The 22,465-nt window shown below is 43.4% G+C and overlaps 4 protein-coding genes across 4 annotated transcripts; 1 reads left to right on the top strand and 3 right to left on the bottom strand.

Annotated features, from left to right (window-relative positions):
- Positions 1–1,462: 1,462 nt before the first annotated feature.
- LOC108322822 (glutamyl-tRNA reductase 1, chloroplastic) lies at positions 1,463–4,577 on the top strand. Its single transcript, XM_017555083.2, has 3 exons — positions 1,463–1,947; positions 2,694–2,935; positions 3,114–4,577. The coding sequence occupies exons 1-3, from the start codon at positions 1,701–1,703 to the stop codon at positions 4,239–4,241; spliced, it is 1,617 nt and encodes a 538-aa protein (XP_017410572.1). The 5' UTR covers positions 1,463–1,700; the 3' UTR covers positions 4,242–4,577.
- Positions 4,578–10,106: 5,529 nt separating this feature from the next.
- On the bottom strand, positions 10,107–12,296 carry LOC108322826 (E3 ubiquitin-protein ligase WAV3). The gene is made up of 2 exons (XM_017555087.2): positions 12,041–12,296; positions 10,107–11,934 (listed from the first exon to the last, which is right to left on the bottom strand). Exons 1-2 carry the CDS (start codon positions 12,230–12,232, stop codon positions 10,192–10,194), a joined length of 1,935 nt encoding a protein of 644 aa, XP_017410576.1. The 5' UTR covers positions 12,233–12,296; the 3' UTR covers positions 10,107–10,191.
- A 5,022-nt stretch (positions 12,297–17,318) lies between these two features.
- Positions 17,319–20,357, bottom strand: LOC128197898 (uncharacterized). Its single transcript, XM_052880748.1, has one exon. The coding sequence runs from the start codon at positions 20,355–20,357 to the stop codon at positions 17,319–17,321; it is 3,039 nt and encodes a 1,012-aa protein (XP_052736708.1).
- Positions 20,358–20,453: 96 nt separating this feature from the next.
- Positions 20,454–22,226, bottom strand: LOC128197899 (uncharacterized). The gene has a single exon (XM_052880749.1). It carries the CDS (start codon positions 22,224–22,226, stop codon positions 20,454–20,456), a length of 1,773 nt encoding a protein of 590 aa, XP_052736709.1.
- Positions 22,227–22,465: the final 239 nt, after the last annotated feature.

A 22,465-nucleotide genomic window follows, 5' to 3' on the forward strand; every position in this document is an offset into this window, starting at 1 on the left:
TCGCAATGGAGGTCTTTCTCGGCGGCGCTCGCGAGTTAGGGTTCATGGCGGCAGTGCTCACGAGCTATGGTTCATGGCAATGGCGCGATTGGGTTATTGTTTGGGAGTTCAAAAATTTAAAAATTTTATGGGTTTTGTTGTGTCTGAATCGCGAGGAAGAAGATGGTGTTAATGGTGTCCTCACGGCGGCCTGAAAGGTGTTTTAGATTTTCCACGTTATTTTAACCCTAAATGTAATTAACACCTCAAATGACCTCACAGTGTCACGTCAATAATAATTGTACAAGTCATCAAGTTTTTGCCAAGGGGACAAGTCTGCCGTTAGCCTTTTTAACACCGTAAGCAAAAAGGACTAACGTCAACCGTTTTTGCAAAATATAGGACGTTAGTGAACTTTTGAAAACAAAGAGGAGAACTTTAAACACATCCTACAAACCGAGGGACCAAAAATAGGTATTAAACCTTTAAAATATTTTATACATATACGTATCATATACATAATACAAATTGAAGTATTAGTGCATCATAAATAATAATACAAACATTTTATCATTTATGTTTTCAAAATTAAGTATTTTTAGTCAATTTTAATTTAATATTGATTAGATTAAAGTTAAATACATTTTGTCTCCAAATTATTATAATTTTTTTATAAATTAAATTATAAAATATTTAGTTTTTGTATTTTATAAAATTATGAAAATATTCCTCTAATAAATGAAAACATAAACTTAATTTTCATATAACAAACGAAATTAACAAAGACTATAATATAAGATTTTAATATTATTTGTTGATGTGTAAAATTTCTTTGTTTAACATTAGTAATATATCTTACCTGAAGAAATAATTGACATTGTTAGCCACGAATTTCTGTGGAAAGTTGTGGCAAACACAAGCCTGAAATCTAAGGAACCCATTTCTACCACATATCCACTTGCCCTTATCTCTTCTCTCTTTCTTCAAACATTTTCCAAATCATTCTTCAGAATATCCCTTGTCCTCTCAAACACTCATGCACAATTATTACTATTACCAACATCAACTTTCTTAACTCTCTCAAATATGCATGTATTACGTAATTTTCATTTCACGTCAATTTCAAAAATATCCTTAAACCACATCTAAAAAACTAAACTAAACCAAATCAAATAACCTTTTCATCGCTTTACACAAACTAAAAGACCACAACCCTTGATTTGCACGAGGAGAATGGGTCACAGAACATTCAAATCAAATAGTTTTTTTTTTTTCATTTTTAATCTTTCACACAGTTTTTATATACCTTTGTTCTTCAAATTATTTTCATCAATTTCTGAATTTCTTTTCAATGCATTATTAAGCTGTTTCATTCAAATTTTATATCCAACTTAAACAAATTTTAACATAATTACTGTGCTTATAATGTTGAAAAATGAGAGAACTTGAAACACCCCGTTAAACCTAAAGATCAAAGCTTTGAACTAAAAATCCAAATAAGCCAAAGAGGGTGAGATTAGAAGGGAGTGTGGATAAAACGTGGGGTGTATGAGCCAATCAGAACTCGGAGAAATCACTCCTTCAAATCCTTCCAAATCCTTTTCCTTCTTCCACATCTCTTGCATCATTTCCACATAGTCCAAACCCAAAACCATAATACACACAAAAAAGGAGAGGTTTTTCTTTCAGCACCAACTAACTCCACCTAACTTCATTTTTCAATGGCTGTTTCAACCAGTTTCTCCGGTGCAAAGTTGGAAGCTTTGCTGCTAAAATGCACTTCCTCCAATGCCACCACCACCATCTCCACCACCCATTTTTCACTTGCCAGAAACAGAAAGACTCTTCTTCAGACTCACAGAGGGGCCATTCGTTGTGAGGTTTCTGCTTCTGATGTTTCTGTTGATCCCACTAAGAAACCTTCCACCCTCTCTGCTCTTGAGCAGCTTAAAACCTCTGCGGCTGACAGTAAGTTACTAACCGATTAACTAACTCTTCTTCTTACCTCAATTTTCACACTATTTCAAACCTCAACTTCTCTGCATATACTCATTCTGAAAATCATGGTCATATGTTTTTCTTAAGAATGCTCTTGTAAACATAAACTTTGATTGTTCTACTTTTCCTAGATTAAACCATGTTTCTGTTATGTGGTTAAACGGTAAGGGTGCTATGTTTTTCCCTTATCCAACATTATTATTCTAAACTACAATTTGTTCCTTTTTCGGTTAATTTATCATTGGTTTGTCTTCCTACCTTGATATGATGAGTTCAATAGGATGATGGGAATAACCAAAATAATGAATTTTGTTTTCAACAGTAATATATAGTTTTTGAATGATATAAGCAACATATCTTTTACCCCTTAAGTGTGACAAAAAGTCTAAAAACAAGAGTCAGAATATGACAGGTTCAATTTCTGACTAGTCGAATTAACCAACACATAGGAAAATGAAATTGTCCCTTAATTATTACTCTACTTCTTCGAAGAATCAATTTCTCGACTTTTGGTTCAGTAAATCTTTCATTTGACATATGAATTATGAAACTCCGGATTATTCCAATTCCAAGTAAATAAAGAAAGAAGATTGGTTTGTTTTAGGAAAAATGAAGAATGGCTCGTTGGTCTTTCGTGACTATGATCATGTGAAACTAGCAACTTTAGAACAGTCTATGTGATTAATTGAAGTGATTTACGCAATTAATTTGAACAGGGTATACAAAGGAAAAGAGCAGCATCATGGTCATTGGACTGAGTGTGCATACTACACCAGTGGAAATGCGTGAAAAGCTTGCCATACCAGAAGCAGAGTGGCCTAGAGCCATTGCAGAGCTTTGCAGTCTGAATCATATTGAAGAAGCAGCTGTTCTGAGCACCTGCAATCGAATGGAGATATATGTTGTTGCTCTGTCCAAGCACCGTGGAGTCAAAGAAGTCACCGAATGGATGTCCAAAGTAGGTCTTCTCTCAGCTTTATTCCATGGAATTGCATGTTTCAAACATTTTACTTCTTAATCTAAACTTCACTTTAGTCCCTCAGTATGGAACATGCCATTTATGTTTGTTCTTCTTTTCACTTCCTTTTCCACTATCATTGACTTCTATTGGACATTCTTGTTCTGTCCTTTTGCAGACAAGTGGGATCCCAGTTGCAGATCTTAGCCAGCATCAGTTTCTGCTTTACAACAAAGATGCCACACAGCACATTTTCGAAGTATCTGCGGGTCTTGATTCGCTTGTGTTGGGAGAAGGTCAAATTCTTGCCCAGGTGAAGCAAGTTGTCAAGGTTGGACAAGGAGTGAATGGATTTGGTAGGAACATTAGTGGGCTATTCAAGCATGCAATCACTGTAGGAAAGAGGGTTAGAACTGAGACAAACATTGCTGCCGGTGCTGTTTCTGTGAGTTCAGCAGCTGTTGAACTGGCCTTGATGAAGCTGCCAGAAGCCTCTCATGCAAATGCGAGGATGTTGATCATTGGAGCAGGGAAAATGGGAAAGCTCGTGATCAAGCATTTGGTGGCAAAAGGGTGCACAAAGATGGTTGTTGTGAATAGAAGTGAGGAGAGAGTTGCAGCAATCCGAGAAGAACTGAAGGATGTCGAGATAATCTACAAGCCACTCTCAGAAATGCTGACATGTATTGGTGAGGCAGATGTAGCTTTCACCAGCACAGCATCAGAGACTCCATTGTTCTTGAAGGATGATGTTAAGGATCTTCCTCCTGCCACTGATGAGGTAGGAGGCCGTCGCTTTTTCGTTGATATCTCAGTTCCTAGGAATGTTGGCTCATGTGTCTCAGACCTTGAGTCTGTGAGAGTGTTCAATGTTGATGACCTTAAGGAGGTTGTGGCGGCTAATAAAGAGGACAGGCTAAGAAAAGCCATGGAAGCTCAAGCAATCATCAGTGAAGAATCTAAGCAATTTGAGGCTTGGAGGGACTCATTGGAAACTGTTCCTACCATTAAAAAGTTGAGGGCTTATGCTGAGAGAATAAGGATGGCTGAGCTTGAAAAGTGCCTTGGTAAGATGGGTGATGATATCCCCAAGAAGACACAAAGAGCAGTGGATGATCTTAGCAGAGGTATAGTGAATAAGATGCTTCATGGGCCAATGCAGCACTTGAGGTGTGATGGCAGTGACAGCAGAACTCTAAATGAGACCCTTGAGAACATGCATGCTTTGAATAGAATGTTCAACCTTGAGACTGAAGTATCAGTTTTGGAGCAGAAGATTCGAGCCAAGGTGGAGCAAAAGCCATAGATAGACAGATAGTGTGTGAGATCTTGTACCTATTTTTCATTCACAACACTCATTTATTTACCATTTTTAGGATTAAGAACCATGCAATCCATGTTGCATGATGTTGAAAAACAAAAAGTCCCCAAGAACTTAAAAGTGTCTCAGTGAGTGTCTTCTTGACCCAACTCCTGTTTCAATGTTGAGGTCGGTGTTTACAAGGTTTTCTTCATAGTCCTTTGTCTCTGTGCCCAAAATCTGTTCATTACACAGAATAGAGGGGTTATGTACTATACTATTATGGTGAGCTTTGTATCTATCACGAATAATTTTAAGCCTAAAATTAGTCTTCTGTTATTATTCTACTGTCTTTACACAAGCCATATTGATTTTTGTTGTTCTTTATGCTAGTTTTTTTCTGAACTCTGCTTGGTCTAGTTCGTGTGTTTTCTAGATTAAGATTGGATGAAAATATTTATCTCTATTGTATTAACGAGTCTAAATTGTTTGGAACGTATAATATATGTCACAAATTTCTTAAATTCTTATAACTTAATGTAACTTATTTTCTCCTCACAAGTATTTCACCAAATCAGAAGCTCATAGACCTCTTGGGCCTGCCAATATTAGAGGTTGTCTTTTGCTTCCTGCACCCTTGTTGTTACGAAATGCACCCATATTAAATGAAAAAGACTAAACTATCCTCTCTCATTGTATTACACGACCATTGTCACTGCTACAAAAGATAAAGAAGAGAGAGAGAATGTAACAAAAGAAAAAGAAAGTGAGAAAAAAATTTTGCGAAAAAAATTCCTTTTGAAAAATATATTTAGAAAAATTCTCAGGAACACTTGTTCTAAAAGGTATTATATTCATTCTAGAAAGCAAATTCCGAACATGCTATTTTGAAAATTCTATTATGAAAATCATGTTTTAAAATTCTCAAAAAATTTATTCTGAAAAATTTACAAAACAGAAAATCACTTTTACAAAGAATAAAATGATCATATTAAAGTAACCCAAGAAATTATAGGGGTGCAAGAAGAAAAAGCTTAATCATCTTTAGTTCCAAAGAGGTACAAGTCTGAGGCTATTACTTTTTCTACCCTATCAGATTTCTTCCCGTACCTATCACTTCGGGAAAATAGTTTCCGCAACGTAACAAACAATTCTGGATTTTATTTTCCGGAAAGCAATCTCCTCCTTATGTTACGGGTCCGGAAAGCTTCTTCATGGGGTCAATGAGAAATATGATGGGGGTGTAAGAAACAATAGCCCAAGCCTCACTATCATTTCCTTGGTAGAAGAATTAAGTCCATGAAAATGTTAAACTTAGTTATGTCAAAAAGTGTGTGATTGATCTATTCCATGAAAAGAGCTCCTTTTGAAAAGGAAAGATGCATACTATTTTTGATACATCGTACATGGAAAGAAGTGTCTAAGTTATTTATTTAATCTTAATTGTGTTTAGTGTAGTAAACGATTTGATCTTATGTATCATTTTATATTGTACTTAAAATTAGACAATTTTTTAAATGATTTTGTCAGTATTCGTCAAAAACATAATTCTATTCTCTTATATTGTTCCCCTTATCTTACAAAATCCAGAAATATATATATATTTGCCTTTTCATCTAAGGATTTTTAAATTTTGATATTTCTTACTTACTCTTTAGGGTTTTCTCTTTAGAATTAGACATTGGTGAGGATTTCTTTTTTTTTTAGTGAATTTTAAATTCAAATTTCGATTGTTGATTTTCTTCCACGCCCTCTTTGTCTCAACTTTCTAATATAGATTTCAGGTTGTAAGTTTTGTCGGTGCTGTTTAATGATCATATTTTACATATGCTTAGTAGGAAAGTTTTGAAATTAATTTATGCTTGATTAGTTAACGTTTGGGATCATCTATCTCATATAATTAGAATCATATAATTATAAATTATTGATAATTCAATTAAAATAAATCTCATACTAACTTATTTTAAATAATTGAACACGTATATATCTATAGTATATTAAACAATTAGTTACAACGTGATAAACATATGAAAAGTCATGTGCCTTGAAATCTCATACATTTGCATATTTATATTATACATGTGTTAATTCCTGTATCATATTGATTCTAAAATACTTGATCTAGAAAGATCTTGAAAGATTTTGGTGAAACATGCTTATGGATGGATAAAACTAACAAATCAATTCACGGGGAAGATATGAAGTCCATTATGACGGAGGGCAAATCGATTGTATATCAACAAGGGTTAAAGATTCCAATATTTGGATATCTGATATCATTAACTATTGATATATATGCTATTAACTGTTTACTTTCAATATATCTCTTTGCTATAGTTGACTTGAGTTGATTAAGAGATTATATTGCATTTGATGAATGATATTATATCATTGTTGCATTGATGTTTTTGTACTGTTTCTGTCTGATACAATTTTGACATATGCTGATATATGTTATGATATATAGTGTGAATATTGTATTGTGCATCTGTGTTTTGAGATTAAAACATGCATAATGACAAGGTGAACATTGCATATACGTTGAGATGTTTCACATGCCTACATTTAAGGGGGAGAGTATATATTAAATCATGTGAATATCTTTGATAGGGGGAGCATCATTATTTGTTTTTTTTATGATTATCTAATGCATCTCTTTATGCTTGATTATCTGTATATCAATACCATTGTGCTTACCTTTTTTGCTAATGCCCAAAGGGGAAGAATTATGTTGATTGGTAATTGATTGATAATATGTATTGAGTTGTGCAACATGGTTGATTATTAATCATGGTTGTGCATCATCAAAAAAGGGGGAGATTGTTGAGATTGTTGATAGGGGGAGCACTGGTTTAGCTGAACCCACAATCTCAGTAATATCTGAGTTTTTGATGATGACAACCCAGAATCAAGAAGTGATCGTGGTGATCATCTTCTTGTGATTTCTTGAAGAGCAAGTTTGCTATGTATTCAAAGGGTTGATCAATTCTGCACATTTGGGTGTAACTGCGAGATCAGGGTCTACAATCTTGTGAAGATTGGATTGAGGTTCCCTGTTGTGACTACAGGAAAAAGAGCGTGCGACGTTCTTGACTTTGAGAGACGTCTCAAAAAGTTTAGACAGGAGGGAGAGGGAATTCTTGTTGCTGGTCTAGTTATTGTTCTGCCTATATTTGATTAGAGGGTTAGAAATGTTTTATATTTTTGACGTGAGGTCTCTATAAAAGCCTTGTTGTACAAACCTTAATCATTATAGTGCATTTGTTTCCCGTGGTTGGAAGGACACTGGATGTAGGCAGGTTGGCCGAACCAGTATAAAAAGCCATGTTTGAATTTTCTGATCCTTACTCTTTTATTTTTAATCGACTTTACTCTGTACTTATTCGATTAAGTTTCTGCTGCATTTGAAAGTCTTTTACCTTGCGTTTCAAGAAAGCTTTAAAGGCATCACCTTTTGCGAAAAAGATTTTAAAAGACTTTGTTTTTACGTTTCACCAATTCACCCCCCGTCTTGGTGTGAGAAATTGAGCCATTCTATTTTAACACAAAATGATGACCTCTTTATCAATCATATCTGACTTGAGCGTCAGAGTGGATTGCGTTGAGGATTGGACGATCAGAAGAGAGCAGAGTAAGGAATGACGACCGACTCTCGACCAATTCAACCGAAACAATATATATATATATATATATATATATATATATATATATATATATATATATATATATATATAATTATTTTTTCTTTTATCAAAAAAATTCAAACAATTTTTTTTGGTACTACAACTTTTTTAAAATAAAAAAAAACATATTAAAGAGGAATTTGTGACAAGAAATTTAGTTTCAATTTACTAAAATTTGGAAATTTTGTTTTATTTACATCAAGTTTTTTAATTTATTGCTATTTACCATTCTGAATCTTAGAACCACATATGTTATTAGTTACATCTTCATCATAGTGACATGAAACCAACCAGTCTCTAAATAGAAGTTTCTAATAACTCGATTTCGTATTGAACACTGCCCCCAACTACTTAAAAGCAAAAGAAAAAAAACTAGAGATTTTTTTGAAGGGAAAGTGATGATTTGGTTAGATCATTATAATATATTATAATATCTAATAGTTAGTTGTGACAAAGAATGAACAAAAGAAAAAAAAAAACCTTTTATTTTATTTTCAAAATTTATCTAATCTTTCAAAATAGATTAAGAGAAACATTTTTATAACTTGCTAAACTATACCAGCTTCAGTTTTCATTTTCATTTAAGTAATTGAAATAAAAAGATGTCAAAACCCTAAAGTATATAATGATTTTTTTTAACAAATTGAAATACAACAATAGACTCAAATATCTTTGGAACAAAAAGTTATAAAAATCCTTGAAGTAAAACATTTTTAAAACAATAATTTCTCTCAGTCACATTGTACAGTTTTGATCGTCCAGAGTTTGATCCGATATTCGAATATTGATAGAACGTCTAATAATTTATCCAAAATCTATAAGTTTAAGAATTGAACTTAAATTTTATACAAAGTTTGATTTAATTAAAGATCTTGTAATACAAGAGATATTTTAGCAAAAAAAAAAATCATATTTTAATATTATCTTAATATTTTGTAAATATTATCTTTTTATTCGAAATATAATAATTGGTAATTACTTCATCTATAAATAGAAAGACATTTTTATTTGAAATATTAATAATTTGTTACTACTATTTATAAATAGAAAGATCCACACAAAACTAAGACAATGATATCTTTTACCACACATGAAACTGGTAGCCACACACTATATGATAAGTGGAATTAGATTGCAAGGGATGGCCAGCAAGGTAGCATAGAAGAGTGAGTTTCGTGCCCTAGAAAAAAATAATCATATATTCATAGCATCAACACATGGTTATGCTAAGAGATTTTGATGGATTGGACAACTGAGACACTGCTGTGTTGGGTTCCACATCTCTGAATATGATGCATAGCTACTTCTTATCACCTTCCAATAATATAACTTTCCTCTCTCTCTTTTTCTTTCTATCTATATAATACATACATTTAATTATTCAATACCATGGGCATGAACGAGTTAAAGATTATTACGTATGTTGGTAGCTACTTCTCAAGGCTTCGTACATGACAGAGGCTGTTGGAAGACAACGATTTTGAATTGAATTCTCACTACATATGGTATCAGTAATCAAGAATCGCATTTATGATAACCCTTCCATTCTTCCTCAAATTTACCTATATATCTATATGCCATGTGAAATGTGAGGGACTTTGCTGCTATGTACGTCAGAACAAAACAGCTAGTGTTTCAATCGTTTTTCTCTTCAACATATTTGGATGAGATGTATTAGAGAACGATGATAAATAATATATTAAACAGAGTATATGATAGAAAAGTAAAAATAAAAAAAGAGGAGAATGTTAAACGTGGAATTCTACTTCCCAATTATGTCTAATGATTATCGAAAACGGTTGAGATAAGGAATTTCTAAAAAAAATCTGGAAAAGCATCCCATTATTATTATTATTATTATTATTATTATTCACTGTAATCATTTGTTCATCATTATTCGTCCGACCCTCTCCATTTTGTGTGCTGTCCTATACAATATTATCCAACCAAAAAATATTTAAGCTTTTTACTCTAATTCCTTATTCTGATTCTTCATCATTAGCCCATATTACACAAATTGTTTATTCTCCAAAGTCCTAAAGCATTTACGTGTCCATATGAGTGTGCTAGCTTCAGAGTTTCGTAACATGTTCTTGCTATAAACTACACAAAACTAGTAATAACTACACTTTTGCTATGCATGGAAAGGGTAACACCCTACGTTACATAATTATAGTAATAACTACACTTATCCCAAACTTAACTTTATTTTGTACATCTTCAGGAACCAACATTATCTTTTTAAAACACCAATAACAGCTAAGCATTGTTTATTAAAACCTAGCATTTTCGAAGCCGTGCAAGTCGCCAACTTTATTCAACGATTTCTTCATCCTAGCCATTTTAGCCAGCTTCTCAGCGGCTCTCCAAGCCGATGTCGGCGTCAACACTTCGCCTCCGTCATCCACCAACCTTACCTCTCTCTCGCTCTCTCCACTCCGCCCCGTCCCCACCGTCTCCCGGTGCTGTCTTCTCCTCTGAAGCTCTGCAAGCTCAGCGTCCAAGCTGTGCACGTACTCCTCGGCAGAGCTGAACTGCACTAGAAGCGCACGAGCCGAAGCAAGCAAATGATGAGCGCTCAAAAACTCTTTGTGTTTCGCCATCCTTCTTGACTCGGCTACGGCTCGGCTGGTTATAAACACATTCCTCAACCGCTCAAGCCTGCCGCCGCAGGGAAAAGAATTCTTGGGCGGCACCACCGTAAATGGGTGTTCTGCACTGTACACGAATTTTTGAGATGCTGGGTCTTTGTTGAAACACTGCACTGTCAACACGTGGTGGTTCCCCAATGATGACGTTGGCACCCTGACCTCCACCAACAACTCCTTCTCTTCTTCGCCGTATAAATCACCAAGCCTAGCCGAGTTTACGTTTAGCGCGGTGGGTCCCCCGCTGCATGAATAAACGGCTCGAATTTCAGCCGGCGCAGAGAAGCCAAGCCGAATTCTTAAATCCTGCACCGCCACGCTTAATGTTCTGTTAATGTATTGGGTAAAATCATCCTCAAACGGTTCGGTTGTTAAACCGGTCGTTTTTATGTCGAACCCAAACGAGTGAACCGGAACTTCAACACAATCGAACCCGATAGAGGACACGTAGCTCAAGCTTCTCCGTTGATTATTGCTCATGCTGTTGTGATCACCGTTGGATAGAATTAAAATCCTCGCTAGAGGATTTCTCTCCCTGCGATCTTCGAGAATTTTCCCCGCTTTCTTGATCGCTTCTTCACCAACACCGGATCCTTGGCCACACACGACCCCGTCCACCACGCGCCGAGCCGTGCGTTGTCCCTGAGCCGTCATTCTGCGAAGAGGTAACAACCGCTTCGAATCAGCCGACGAAGCCACGACGGCAAGCCGGTCAGCATCCCCGACAGAGGATACCACCAGTCGCATCACGCGCTTTAACACGTTAAGCTTCGCGCCGCTCATACCGTTGCCAACGTCAAGCACCGCCACCAGATCCATCGCCTGCCGTCTCCGCAGCGGCGGCGACGGCGCCGGAGCCTTGACTCGTAAAACCAAAGCACGAGTTTCAAAGTTTGGGGAAACTGATATAATGGCGCACTCGTGCATGAGCTTGACTCGAACAGTTTTCGACTCAGCGTTGTGTCGCAACGAGGATTGAGGATATGGATGGACGGAAAAGCCAGGGAAGACTGATACATCGTCGTTTTCATCCTCATCCTCGTGCGAGCTTTCATCCGCTTCAGGAATTGGAACGATTTGCGTGGAGCACGTGAGAGAAGTTGGTAGAGGCTCGTCGTCGTCGTAGGAAGCTACCGATTGGGAGAAAGGAGGAGCGAGTGGTTTCTGGTTTGGGGTTTGAACGGTGCGAAGGACGGCGTCGTTTTGGTGGAGCGGGACGTCGTTCCACGTGGCATGACAGACGGGGCAGACGTGGGAGCGTGCATGGGAAACTACGCAAGGAAAATGAAACGCGTGACCGCACTCAGCAGTGTAAATGGCAGTTCCCTGTCCCGTCTTCACGCTATTCGAACAGATTCCGCAATTACTCTGAAATCTCAAAGTAAGAGTAATTATTGTTAGAAATGAATAGGAGAAATTATTGTTAGATAGGAAAAGGAGAACAGCGGACGAGAAATAGAAGAAAGTAGCTTACTCTGAATTTGAAGGTGTTTTTGAAGAGGGAGAGGGGAGAAGAAGGAGGGTGGTGGTGCAGTGACGGCGAGGAGAGGAAGCTGAATCTGGCGCAGGTTCCAGGAGAAGGAGAGGAGCTTTGGGTGGCGCGTTTGGAGTGTAGTGTGGATTCTGGGTCGCTAGTGCAAAAGGCTCTTCTCCAAGCGGTTCCCATGTTTATGCGAGATCCAAGGTACTATGCTATTGGGTTGGCCTTTCTTCACTTGCCTTCCGTCTCTATCTATGCCTTTTTATATTTCAAACTATTCTTTGCATATATAGTTTTTTTATTAGTGCACTTTTATTATAAAGAAAATAATATCAGCATGAGCCTATTTTAAATAAATCATAACTTTGGTTTGGATATACATAAGTCATTCCTGTGTATGATTGGTTGATTTCATTAATTGCGCATTTGTAATTAGATTAATTTAATTTAGGTTTAATACTTTTTTATCCATCTTATATTTTAAAAAGAGTTAATTAATGTCCTAATTTTATTAAAAACGGTTGTCTTTTCTATTTACGATGTTAGAAATCTAATTGTGCAGGTGCTTCTCTAGGTAAAACATAATGACTTGGTCTTGTCGTTGCGTCGCATTATGTAATAAAATGAAAGTGTCAATTTTGAATTTTTTTAAAAAAAGTTGATGAGGTGGAAATTGACACAAGATTAAAAGACAAGGGGTTAAGGTTCGTGGCTTCTTCCCAGGAGCGAGATAGCATGAATCAAATTTGGGCTTTTGTAATTGTTTCGGATGTGTAGGGCTGTGCTGTTCCAAACCTCCAAATTCTCCTGTGATCCTGTCTTAGTGGCGGGACTCCTCTTCCAGCCTTGCTCTCTTCTCAATCCGGAGGGGTGGAGACCTGCAAAAGGTTCTCCGATGCCAAAGTCAGTTTCAGAGCAATGACTATTTTTAGGGATAACAGTAAATGTGCATTCAATGTAACCCATCTACCACTCACCGTGGACCTGTATTTATAGTTTTTGCTATGGGCTTGGGATTAGTGAAAAGTTAATCACGGCCCAAAATAGCCCAATAGCTTCTAATTTCTACTTACCTCCAAACCAGGTTAATTTACCTGAACCATAATGATTAGTGATTTGGCCGGTCAATGAGATGCGGGCGTCCGCCCCTGTGGTATGGGCGTCCGCCCTACTCTATTCGATCCTTCACATTTATTTAAGAGGTAATCCTCCAAGCCTCCACTATCGGGGAAGGCGGACGGTCATTGGCCCCTTGGACGACTCGAGGCATTGAAGTGGGCGGACGACCCTTGACGTGGGCATCCTTCCGTACGGCGCCCGACACTTCCTGGTACACGAGCCCTCCAAGTCATTTTCCAGACGTTTCGTCTCGTCATTTTCCTGAAGAACACTTTTTGTGAGTGTAGAGAGTGCGGGGCTGTCTTGCGGTGATAGAATTCCATGTGAGTTCTTCAAAGTTTCTCTTACAAGCAGAGGTTCTATCTGGTCACCGAAACGGGCGAACGGTCGTTGGCCCTTTGGGTGACGTGGGCACCGAAACGGGCGGACGGCCATCTACGTGGGCATCCTTCCGTACAGTGTCCGGCTCTCCCTGGTACACAAGCCCCCCAAGTCCTAGTGCACGTAGTGGACGTAGGATTTTGAATATGACGCGCCTTGGGCCCAGAACCCGCAATTGGGCCGTATCCAGTGAGCTTTTGAATTTTGTTTTTAGGAGGGAAAACACGCGTCACGCTCCCATTGATGGTAGGCGAAACGTCGCCAGATCCGGAGCGTTGGTCGTGCTAGATCTTGACGGCTAGGATGCGCCCAACGGTCGTTAACTTTTCCTATAAATAGCGGATGGGACGAGGTCATTTTCACTCATCTTCCTTATTCAAGATTTCAAATTCTTTCTTCCCTCAGGTAATAAATGGCACTTGTGTCTATCGAGTCGAGTTCTGAGTCGTCGGGTGGAGTCCGGGAGGGGTCGGCGAGGGGCGGTGGTGATTCCCTTAGTTCGGTTTCTTCCCATTTCGTAGATGGGGCGGTCGAGTCATCCGGGGCGGACCCTGAAGTGCCGGTCTCGCCGGGCGACCGGGTCTTTTATGGCGTGCCCATATTCCTGCTCAAGGGCGGTATTCGTGTGGATGAGTCTCCTTTCGAGTCGGACAGCCAAGGGGTGGTGGTGGCTGAATGGGCTCCCCACGATCCTAGCCGGTATGCTTCCCCCTACGCCTTTCGCAAGGAGTTAGAATGGAGGGTCCGCCGTACCCATATCGTTCGGGATATGGAAGACTCGAGGTTGATCCGGGCTGAAGTCAGTTTGTTAAATGAAAGGGTCTTTTTTGAAAAAAGGTCGAGTCCAGACGATTTCTTTTATATGTATGTGACCTTCTTCACCCATCTTTTTATCCGGGTGCCTTTTACCAAGTTTCAAATGGCCATTCTTCGGGAGGTTAATGTGGCTCCCGCGCAACTGCATCCCAACTCTTGGGCGGCCGTGCAGGCTTTTTTGGCAATGTGTTTAGCCGTGGGCGTCACTCCCACTACTCCGGTTTTCTTTTATTATTTCGAGGTCCGCCCTTCTCCCACTGGTAGCTGGGTATCCTTTACATCAGTTCGGGACAGGACCCTGTTCCGCCCCTTCTCTGATTCTTTCAAAAATTTCAAGCATCATTATTTCAAAATAATCATTGACAAAGCCGGCCGCCACGAATTTTATGATGGCGAAGGGAAACCGCTGTTCCCGTTTTACTGGACGAGAGACACCTATCGAATAAGGGCGACTTCTGTAGGAGCCTTAACAGCACTCGACCTTGAGGCCGTTCGTACTATCAATGCCCTCCCCCGCCGGATCTCCGCCCGTCACTTGGTCGAATGCCTTAGTCTTGAGGATTGTGGACAAAAGGCGTTCGGTATGGTGTTGTCTTTTTAGGTGTTTGTCTTTCGTATACTGACGTTAAATTTTCTGAATTGCTCTGTTTCTTGCAGAACTGATGACGACTCCGGCCCCCCGCAAATCCAACTTCATGGCTACCTGGAAGAAGTCTGGGGCCAGCTCGTCGACCGCCCGGCCGACGAATGTTCCCAACGTGCCCCGTCCTCCTCCTGCAAGGCGTCTTCCGAACTTACGCCTAGCTCCGAAGATGGGAGTCCCTCCTGCCGGGAAGCCCGGGGGTTCAGGCGGCAAGGTGCCGGGTTCGGATCCCGAACGAGAATTGGCGGCCGTCCAGGTTGACCCGTCATCTGAGGCGGCCACTGCCTCCGTTGATCCCTTGACACGTAAGAGGAAAGAGCCTGCTGCTGAGGGACGAAAAGACAAGGAGGGCTCTTCGTCTCGATCAGCTTCAAAGAAGGCCCGGAAGGGCAAAGGCAAAGAGAAATATCGGGAGAGGGTCCCGACCATCCCCTTACCGGGCGGCGTCTTCAGCCCGGAATTCAGCATGAGCGACCGGGCGAAGTTCCACATGACCTCCTCTCAACGGGTGCTCATTGAGCCCCTTTCTGAACTGGAGTTAACTAATGCCATGCTAGAGATGTCAACCCGGACTTCCGCCCTGGCCTGGTATCTGAAGGAATTTGCCGACCGCCCTGGAGTGGCGGAGATCCGAGCCGAGCTTGACAGGGAGAGGAAAAACTCGGCCTCCCTTCAGCTAACCTTGGAGCAGATGATCCTTGCTCAAGATGACTATGATAAGAAGGTCTAGCAGCTGGAGGCCGATCTTGAGAAGTCCAAGAGGGAGGCCGCCGAAGGTTTGGAAGCCGCCCGGGGCGAACAAGAGCGTATGGCGGAGGAAGGTCGGCAGCTGAAGGCGGAGGTAGCCCGCCTAAAGGAAGCCGAGGCCGAGCGCACCAAAGCAAACGAGGTGCTTACTTCTGAAGTTGCGAAGGCCAAGGAGAAGATTGCTGAGTTGGAGTCGATTGGCATGTTTGAACATGAGGAAGGCTTCAACAAAGCCCTTCGCCAGGTGTCCCTTTTGGCGGGCATTCCAGAGCCATATTCTCTTGGTGTAGATATCGAGAAGGACGTTTTTGACGGCGTCTTGGTGGATCTGAATGCCGCCGAGGAAAATGAGCCGACCGGGGAGGCCGATGCCGGGGAAGATAGTTAGGATTATTTTCCTTTCATTTTTTGACGTGTATCGTATGTCCGTCCGTCCAACGTCTTGGGTTATCCAGAGGTTGGCCGAACGGTCTTTTTGTAAATCCGGGCGCGTTTTGGCGCATTCGATTAATACACAGTTATCTTTTTTAATTTCATTTCTCCTTATATGCACCTTTATTCTTACCAAGTTAACTGACTTTAATAATGGTCCGGCCGGGGTGGGGATTGCCCTTCCTTTTCCCGGGCGGATGTCAACGTTTAGCTTTTAGATGTTTAATTTTCGCTTCATTGCCCAACCAAGCTGAGAGTTGTTCTCGTTGTAACACTCTTTTTCACCAGCTTGGGTTTGGTAGGGCGGACTGTCCTTCGTTTCGTCGCCCAACCAAGCTGAGAGTTGTTCTCGTTGGAACACTCTTTTTCACCAGCTTGGGTTTGATAGGGCGGACGGTCCTTCGCTTCGTCGCCCAACCAAGCTGAGAGTTGTTCTCGTTGGAACACTCTTTTTCACCAGCTTGGGTTTGATAGGGCGGACGGTCCTTCGCTTCGTCGCCCAACCAAGCTGAGAGTTGTTCTCGTTGGAACACTCTTTTTCACCAGCTTGGGTTTGATAGGGCGGACGGTCCTTCGCTTCGTCGCCCAACCAAGCTGAGAGTTGTTCTCGTTGGAACACTCTTTTTCACCAGCTGGGGTTTGATAGGGCGGACGGTCCTTCGCTTCGTCGCCCAACCAAGCTGAGAGTTGTTCTCGTTGGAACACTCTTTTTCACCAGCTTGGGTTTGATAGGGCGGACGATCCTTCTGTGGCTGAGTTGTCCTGCCAACTTGGTCTCTACAAAATAAAGTTACGTTTGTAGGGGAAGAGAAATATTCTGTCATTATTTGGAAAAAGCAGTACATGTGATCCAGTCATAGAAATTAACTAAAGTAAAACTTTCCATGCGCTCCAGCCTATACGCCCCGTTTCCTAGGGCTTCCATTATTCGGAACGGCCCTTCCAACTTGGCAGCAAGCTCTCCATGCGCTGGGTTTCGGCGGGCGTCGCCAGCTTTTCTCCACACTAAATCCCCCTCCTGGAAGCTTCTTGGCCGGACCTTGGAGTTGTATTTTCTTTTAACCATGCGCTTGCATGCTTCGGCCCTCAATGCCGCCCGATCCCGCCGTTCATCTAGGGAGTCCAACTCGATCCTCAGCTCTTGGTCGTTGAGGTTAGGTCTTCGACTTGCCGCCTCAGGGACGGTTCACCCAGTTCCACCGGTAACATGGCATCAGTACCATAAGTTAAGTTGAAAGGGGTTTCGCCTGTGGTTCCATGAGGTGTGCATCTATACGCCCATAGGACCTCGGGTAGCTCGTCCACCCATGCTCCCTTCTTTTCTCCCAAACGCCGCTTAAGCTCCGAGACTATGGTCTTATTCATCGCTTCCGCTTGTCCGTTCGTTTGGGGGTGTTCTACTGAGCTGGTGACGTGCTTAATCCCCAATCCTTTGAAGAATTCGGCTAGTTTCTTGTCAATAAACTGCCGGCCGTTATCTGTGATGATCAATCGAGGGAGGTCGAAGCGACATATCAATTTCCAGCAGAACTTCTGAACTTGGGCGGCCGTGATGGTTGCCAGGGGCTCGGCCTCTACCCATTTGGTGAAGTAATCCACCGCCACCAGGAGGAACTTCTTCTGTGCCTGTCCTACTGGGAACGGTCCTACGATGTCCATACCCCATTGGGCGAACGGCCACGGGGATGATATTGAATGGAGGGCGTGCGGCGGTAGGTGGGAGTTGTTGGAATGCTCTTGGCAGCGAACGCATCTTTGGACGAATGCCCTTGTGTCCGCTTCCACAGTAGGGCAGTAATATCCGGCTCTCAGTAGCCGGGCTTTTAGCGTCCGCCAACCTGTGTGAAGGCCGCAAATGCCATTATGGAGCTCGTCCATAACGTAATGTGCTTCTGCCTCTCCCAAGCATTTAAGGAGAGGGGAGGAGAATCCTCTGCGATACAGGTCGTCCCCCACCACAAGATACCGGGCGACCTTCTTGGCTTCGCCTGGTCCTACCGTTCGCCCTTCATCTTGGCGAGTCATGATTTCTCTGATTTCTGTTCGCCAATCTTTTCCCCCGTCGGACACCGCCGAACACTCTACTGAAGGCTGAAGTAGAACCTGCCGCACGACAGTAGTTAACTGTCCCTTTTCCTTTCCCGAACTAAGCTTAGACAGTACGTCTGCCCTCGTGTTTTGTTCCCTGGGAATGTGTTGTATGTCAACTTTATCGAACGCTTTTGCGAGGTCCGTTGCTCGTTGGAAATATCGCAATAAACGTTCCTCTCGGACTTGGAAGTTGCCATTCATTTGACCCACCACCAGCTCTGAGTCCGTCAGGCAGGTTATTCTCCTTGCCCCCATGTCTTTTGCCAGCTCGAGGCCGGCCACCAGGGCCTCATACTCGGCCTGATTGTTGGATACCTTGAACTTAAAGATCAGGGAATGTTCCAGCAAGAATCCGTTGGGGCCCTCGAGCACGATGTCGGCCCCGCTGATCGATCGACCAGACGCTCCATCCACATACAAGTTCCACTCGTCCTGGCCAGACGGTGGTAGCTCGGCCGCGAAATCTGCTAAGTGTTGGCCTTTGACCGATCCTCTCGGCTCATACCGTAAGCCGAATTCCGAGAGCTCAACCGCCCATGCCACCATCCGTCCGGCTAAGTCCGGCTTCTTGAGGATTTTGGAGATAGGGAAGTCGGTCCTAACTATCACCTGATGGCTTTGGAAGTAAAGGCGAAGCCTTTGGGAGGCGTGCAACAAAGCTAAGGCCACCTTCTCTACCCGCTGGTATCGGGTTTCGGCGTCTAGGAGCGTGCGACTCACAAAATAAATTAGCCTCGCCTGAGGCCGTTCTTGCATTAGCACAGCACTAATGGCCGTCTCTGACACTCCCAGGAAAATATGCAGATCTCCTCCTGGGACCGGGCGGTTCATGACCGGTGGGTTGACAAGGATGGTTTTGACGTCCTGAAACGCTCGTTCGCATTCGTCGTCCCAGGCCGGGCGGGCCCCTTTCTTCAATTTTCGCAGGACCGGCCTCATTCTTTCCGCCAGGTTGGGGATAAATCGGGACAAAGCGGTGAGGCGTCCGACCAGTCTTTGGATTTCCTTAAGGGTGGTCGGACTTTGCATTTGTAGTATCGCTTCACACTTGTCCGGGTTGGCCTCGATCCCCCTGGATGTCAACATGAAGCCCAGGAACTTTCCGACAGCTACCCCAAATGTACATTTGGCGGGGTTTAGGCGCATGCCGAACTTCCTCACTTGTCGAAACACCTCCTCAAGGTCTTTAAGGTGTCCATCTCCATCCGCGGACCGGACTACCATGTCGTCCACATATACGTCCATGCACCGGCCTATTTGTTCCCGGAAGATCCTGTCCATTAAGCGTTGGTACGTCGTCCCCGCATTCTTCAGGCCGAATGGCATGACCTCATAACAGAAGTTGGACTTCTCCATTATGAATGCCGTCTTCTCGACGTCCGGCCCATACATGGGTATCTGGTTGTATCCGGAATATGCATCCAAGAAACTTAGTACTCGATGCCCAGAAGCGTCGTCCACTAGGGCGTCTATACTGGGTAGGGGGTGCGAATCTTTCGGGCAGGCTTTGTTCAGGTTCGTGTAGTCAGTGCACATGCGCCATTTTCCAGTGGCCTTTTTCACCATAACCACGTTAGCTAGCCACGTGGTGTACGTGACTTCCCGAACAAAACCAGCTTTCTTCAACTTCTCTACTTCCTCCTCCACAGCTTTTCGTTTCTCCTCGCCCATTCTTCGCTTTTTCTGGGTGACCGGGCGGGCGTTCTGGAAAAGCGAGAGCTTATGGCACATCACTGCGGGATGGATGCCCGGTATATCAGCTGCCGTCCACGCAAACAGATCTCGGTTCTTCCATAGGAGTGCCCTCAGCTCCTTTTCCATCTCAGGATTCAGCTCCCTAGCGATGAGGGTGGTCTGAGTGGGTTCCCTTCCTATCAAGATAGGTTGGGTTTCTCCAATAGGCTTCAGACGGTCCTCGGTATTCGTCCTTGGGTCGAGGTCTGCCATGACCACCTCAGAGCCGGCCGCCCGCCTCTTCATTGGTCGGACGTGCAGCTTCAACCCCGCCGCGTAGCACTCCCGGGCCGTCTTCTGGTCCGCCCGGACCGTACAGATAGTTCCCTTTCCGGAGGGGTACTTCATCGTGAGGTGAGGGGTAGAGATGATCGCCCCAAATGCGTTTAGGCATGACCTTCCGAGCAGTACGTTGTACGACGTGTTAGCCTCTATCAGCAGATATCAGACCCTCTTCTCTTCGCTAGAGCGTCCGGTTCCCAACCTTGTTCTCAATTCTACGTACCCCCTAGTGTCAACCCTTTCTCCTGCAAAGCCTACTATCTGCCCATCATAAGGGACAATGAGGTCCTCTGAGATATCCATCTGCAGGAAGGTCTTCCAGTAGAGGATGTTGACCGAACTTCCCTGGTCAACCAGAACTTTGCTGATTCCGTACCGCGCTATTTCTGCGGTTATGACCATCGGATCATCCTGGTCGGGATCAGGGGCGTGAAAGTCTTCGTCCGAGAAGGTAATGGGCGGCATGGAGCGGCGTGGCTTGTCAACCAAATGTACGGATTGGAGGGCCCGAACATGGCGCTTACGGGCGGAGAAAGATGATCCTCCTCCCGCAAATCCTCCCGAGATAGTGTTGATGTGCCCCCTCAGGGGGCGTTCTCGGCTGCGGCTGCGACTTCGGCTAGGTCGCCTCTCCGAACGAGGCCGCTCCGCTCTTGACCTCTGCGGCTTATCCTTACGATAGGCCGGCCTCTGAGCAGGCCGATCGGTTGATTGCAGCGGGCGTTCGTCACGGACGTATTTCTTGAGCTTTCCAGCCCGGATGAGTTCCTCTATTTTGTCTCTGAGGGTCCAACACTCCTTAGTGTTATGACCCATATTTTTATGATAGGCGCAATGCTTGCTCCGGTCAGCGTTCTTCGCTGTCGGGAGCCCTTCCTTCTCCGGTATCAATTCTGCGCTTAGGGCCTCTCGGAGGATTTTCTCCCTTGGGGCGTTCAGAGGGGTATACTGTTGGAAATGGGGTCCCTTTTTCTGCTCCCTGGGCCTAGGACCGGACGTTTTCCCCGTCGACTGACCGGGCTTGTTACCGTCCGTCCTTTCTCCCCTGGCCTCCTGATTCTCCCTTTTGTACGAGAGCTTCATCTCCTCCACCCTTATCTCATCCGCCGCTCGTTCCCTCAACTCTTCCATTGTTTTGGGCGCTTGCCTGCAGACGCTATCCTTAAACGGCCCCGGCTTTAGAGCCGCCAGGATATAGTGAAGGGCGAGCTCTAGCGTCAGGCATTTCACGCGCCGGACGGTCTTCTGATACCTGTCCATAAACGTCCGCAGCGCTTCATCCTTCCCCTGCTTGAGGGTCATTAATTCGAATACGGTCAAGTCTTGGGTACTGCTGGCCGCGAATTGTTTGATGAACAGCTGCTTTAACCCAGCAAAGTTTTCTATTGAATTAGGGGGGAGGGTATTGAACCATTCCAATGCTTCGTCCTCCAATGAGAGCGAGAACGCTCGGCACCAAATGGCATCATTGCCCGTTCGGAATGCCATTGCGTTCGAGAACGTCTGGATATGGGACGCAGGGTCCGTTGTCCCGTTATACATTTTGAATTGCGGAGCCACAAATTGCTCCGAAATTTGGACATTCATTATGTTTTGGGTGAATGGAAGCAACAAGGCGGACGAGGGCTCCGACTTCACTACCATCCGCCCGTCCTCGGCAGCGCTTTCCGCATGCACCGATTTAGCCTTGCTTCCTTCTGCTTCAGATCCGGTAGGCCTCCAAGTTCTATCACACTCGCTATCTGGGGGCGGGCGCTCTCCCGCCACCTCCTTTCCTTTATCCTTTACTTGCTCTCCCCCGTCTATCCGTCCAACCTCCCGGGCTATCCGGGCTTCGCAGTCGGCCTTGACCGCCGCCATCTCGTCCTCGTGGCGCTGCTGCATCTCGTCCATTTTCTGCTGCAATGCGCGGATCATCTCAACGGGGTCGTCCATGCTCAATTTTCTCGTGGTCACCATTGGGTTTTTGAAATCACACGGCCCCACGGTGGGCGCCAAATGTTTCGGATGTGTAGGGCTGTGCTGTTCCAAACCTCCAAATTCTCCTGCGATCCTGTCTTAGTGGCGGGACTCCTCTTCCAGCCTTGCTCTCTTCTCAATCCGGAGGGGTGGAGACCTGCAAAAGGTTCTCCGATGCCAAAGTCAGTTTCAGAGCAATGACTATTTTTAGGGAT

This window comes from Vigna angularis, chromosome 7 (genome assembly GCF_016808095.1).
Source record: "Vigna angularis cultivar LongXiaoDou No.4 chromosome 7, ASM1680809v1, whole genome shotgun sequence".
Lineage (NCBI taxonomy): Eukaryota > Viridiplantae > Streptophyta > Magnoliopsida > Fabales > Fabaceae > Vigna > Vigna angularis.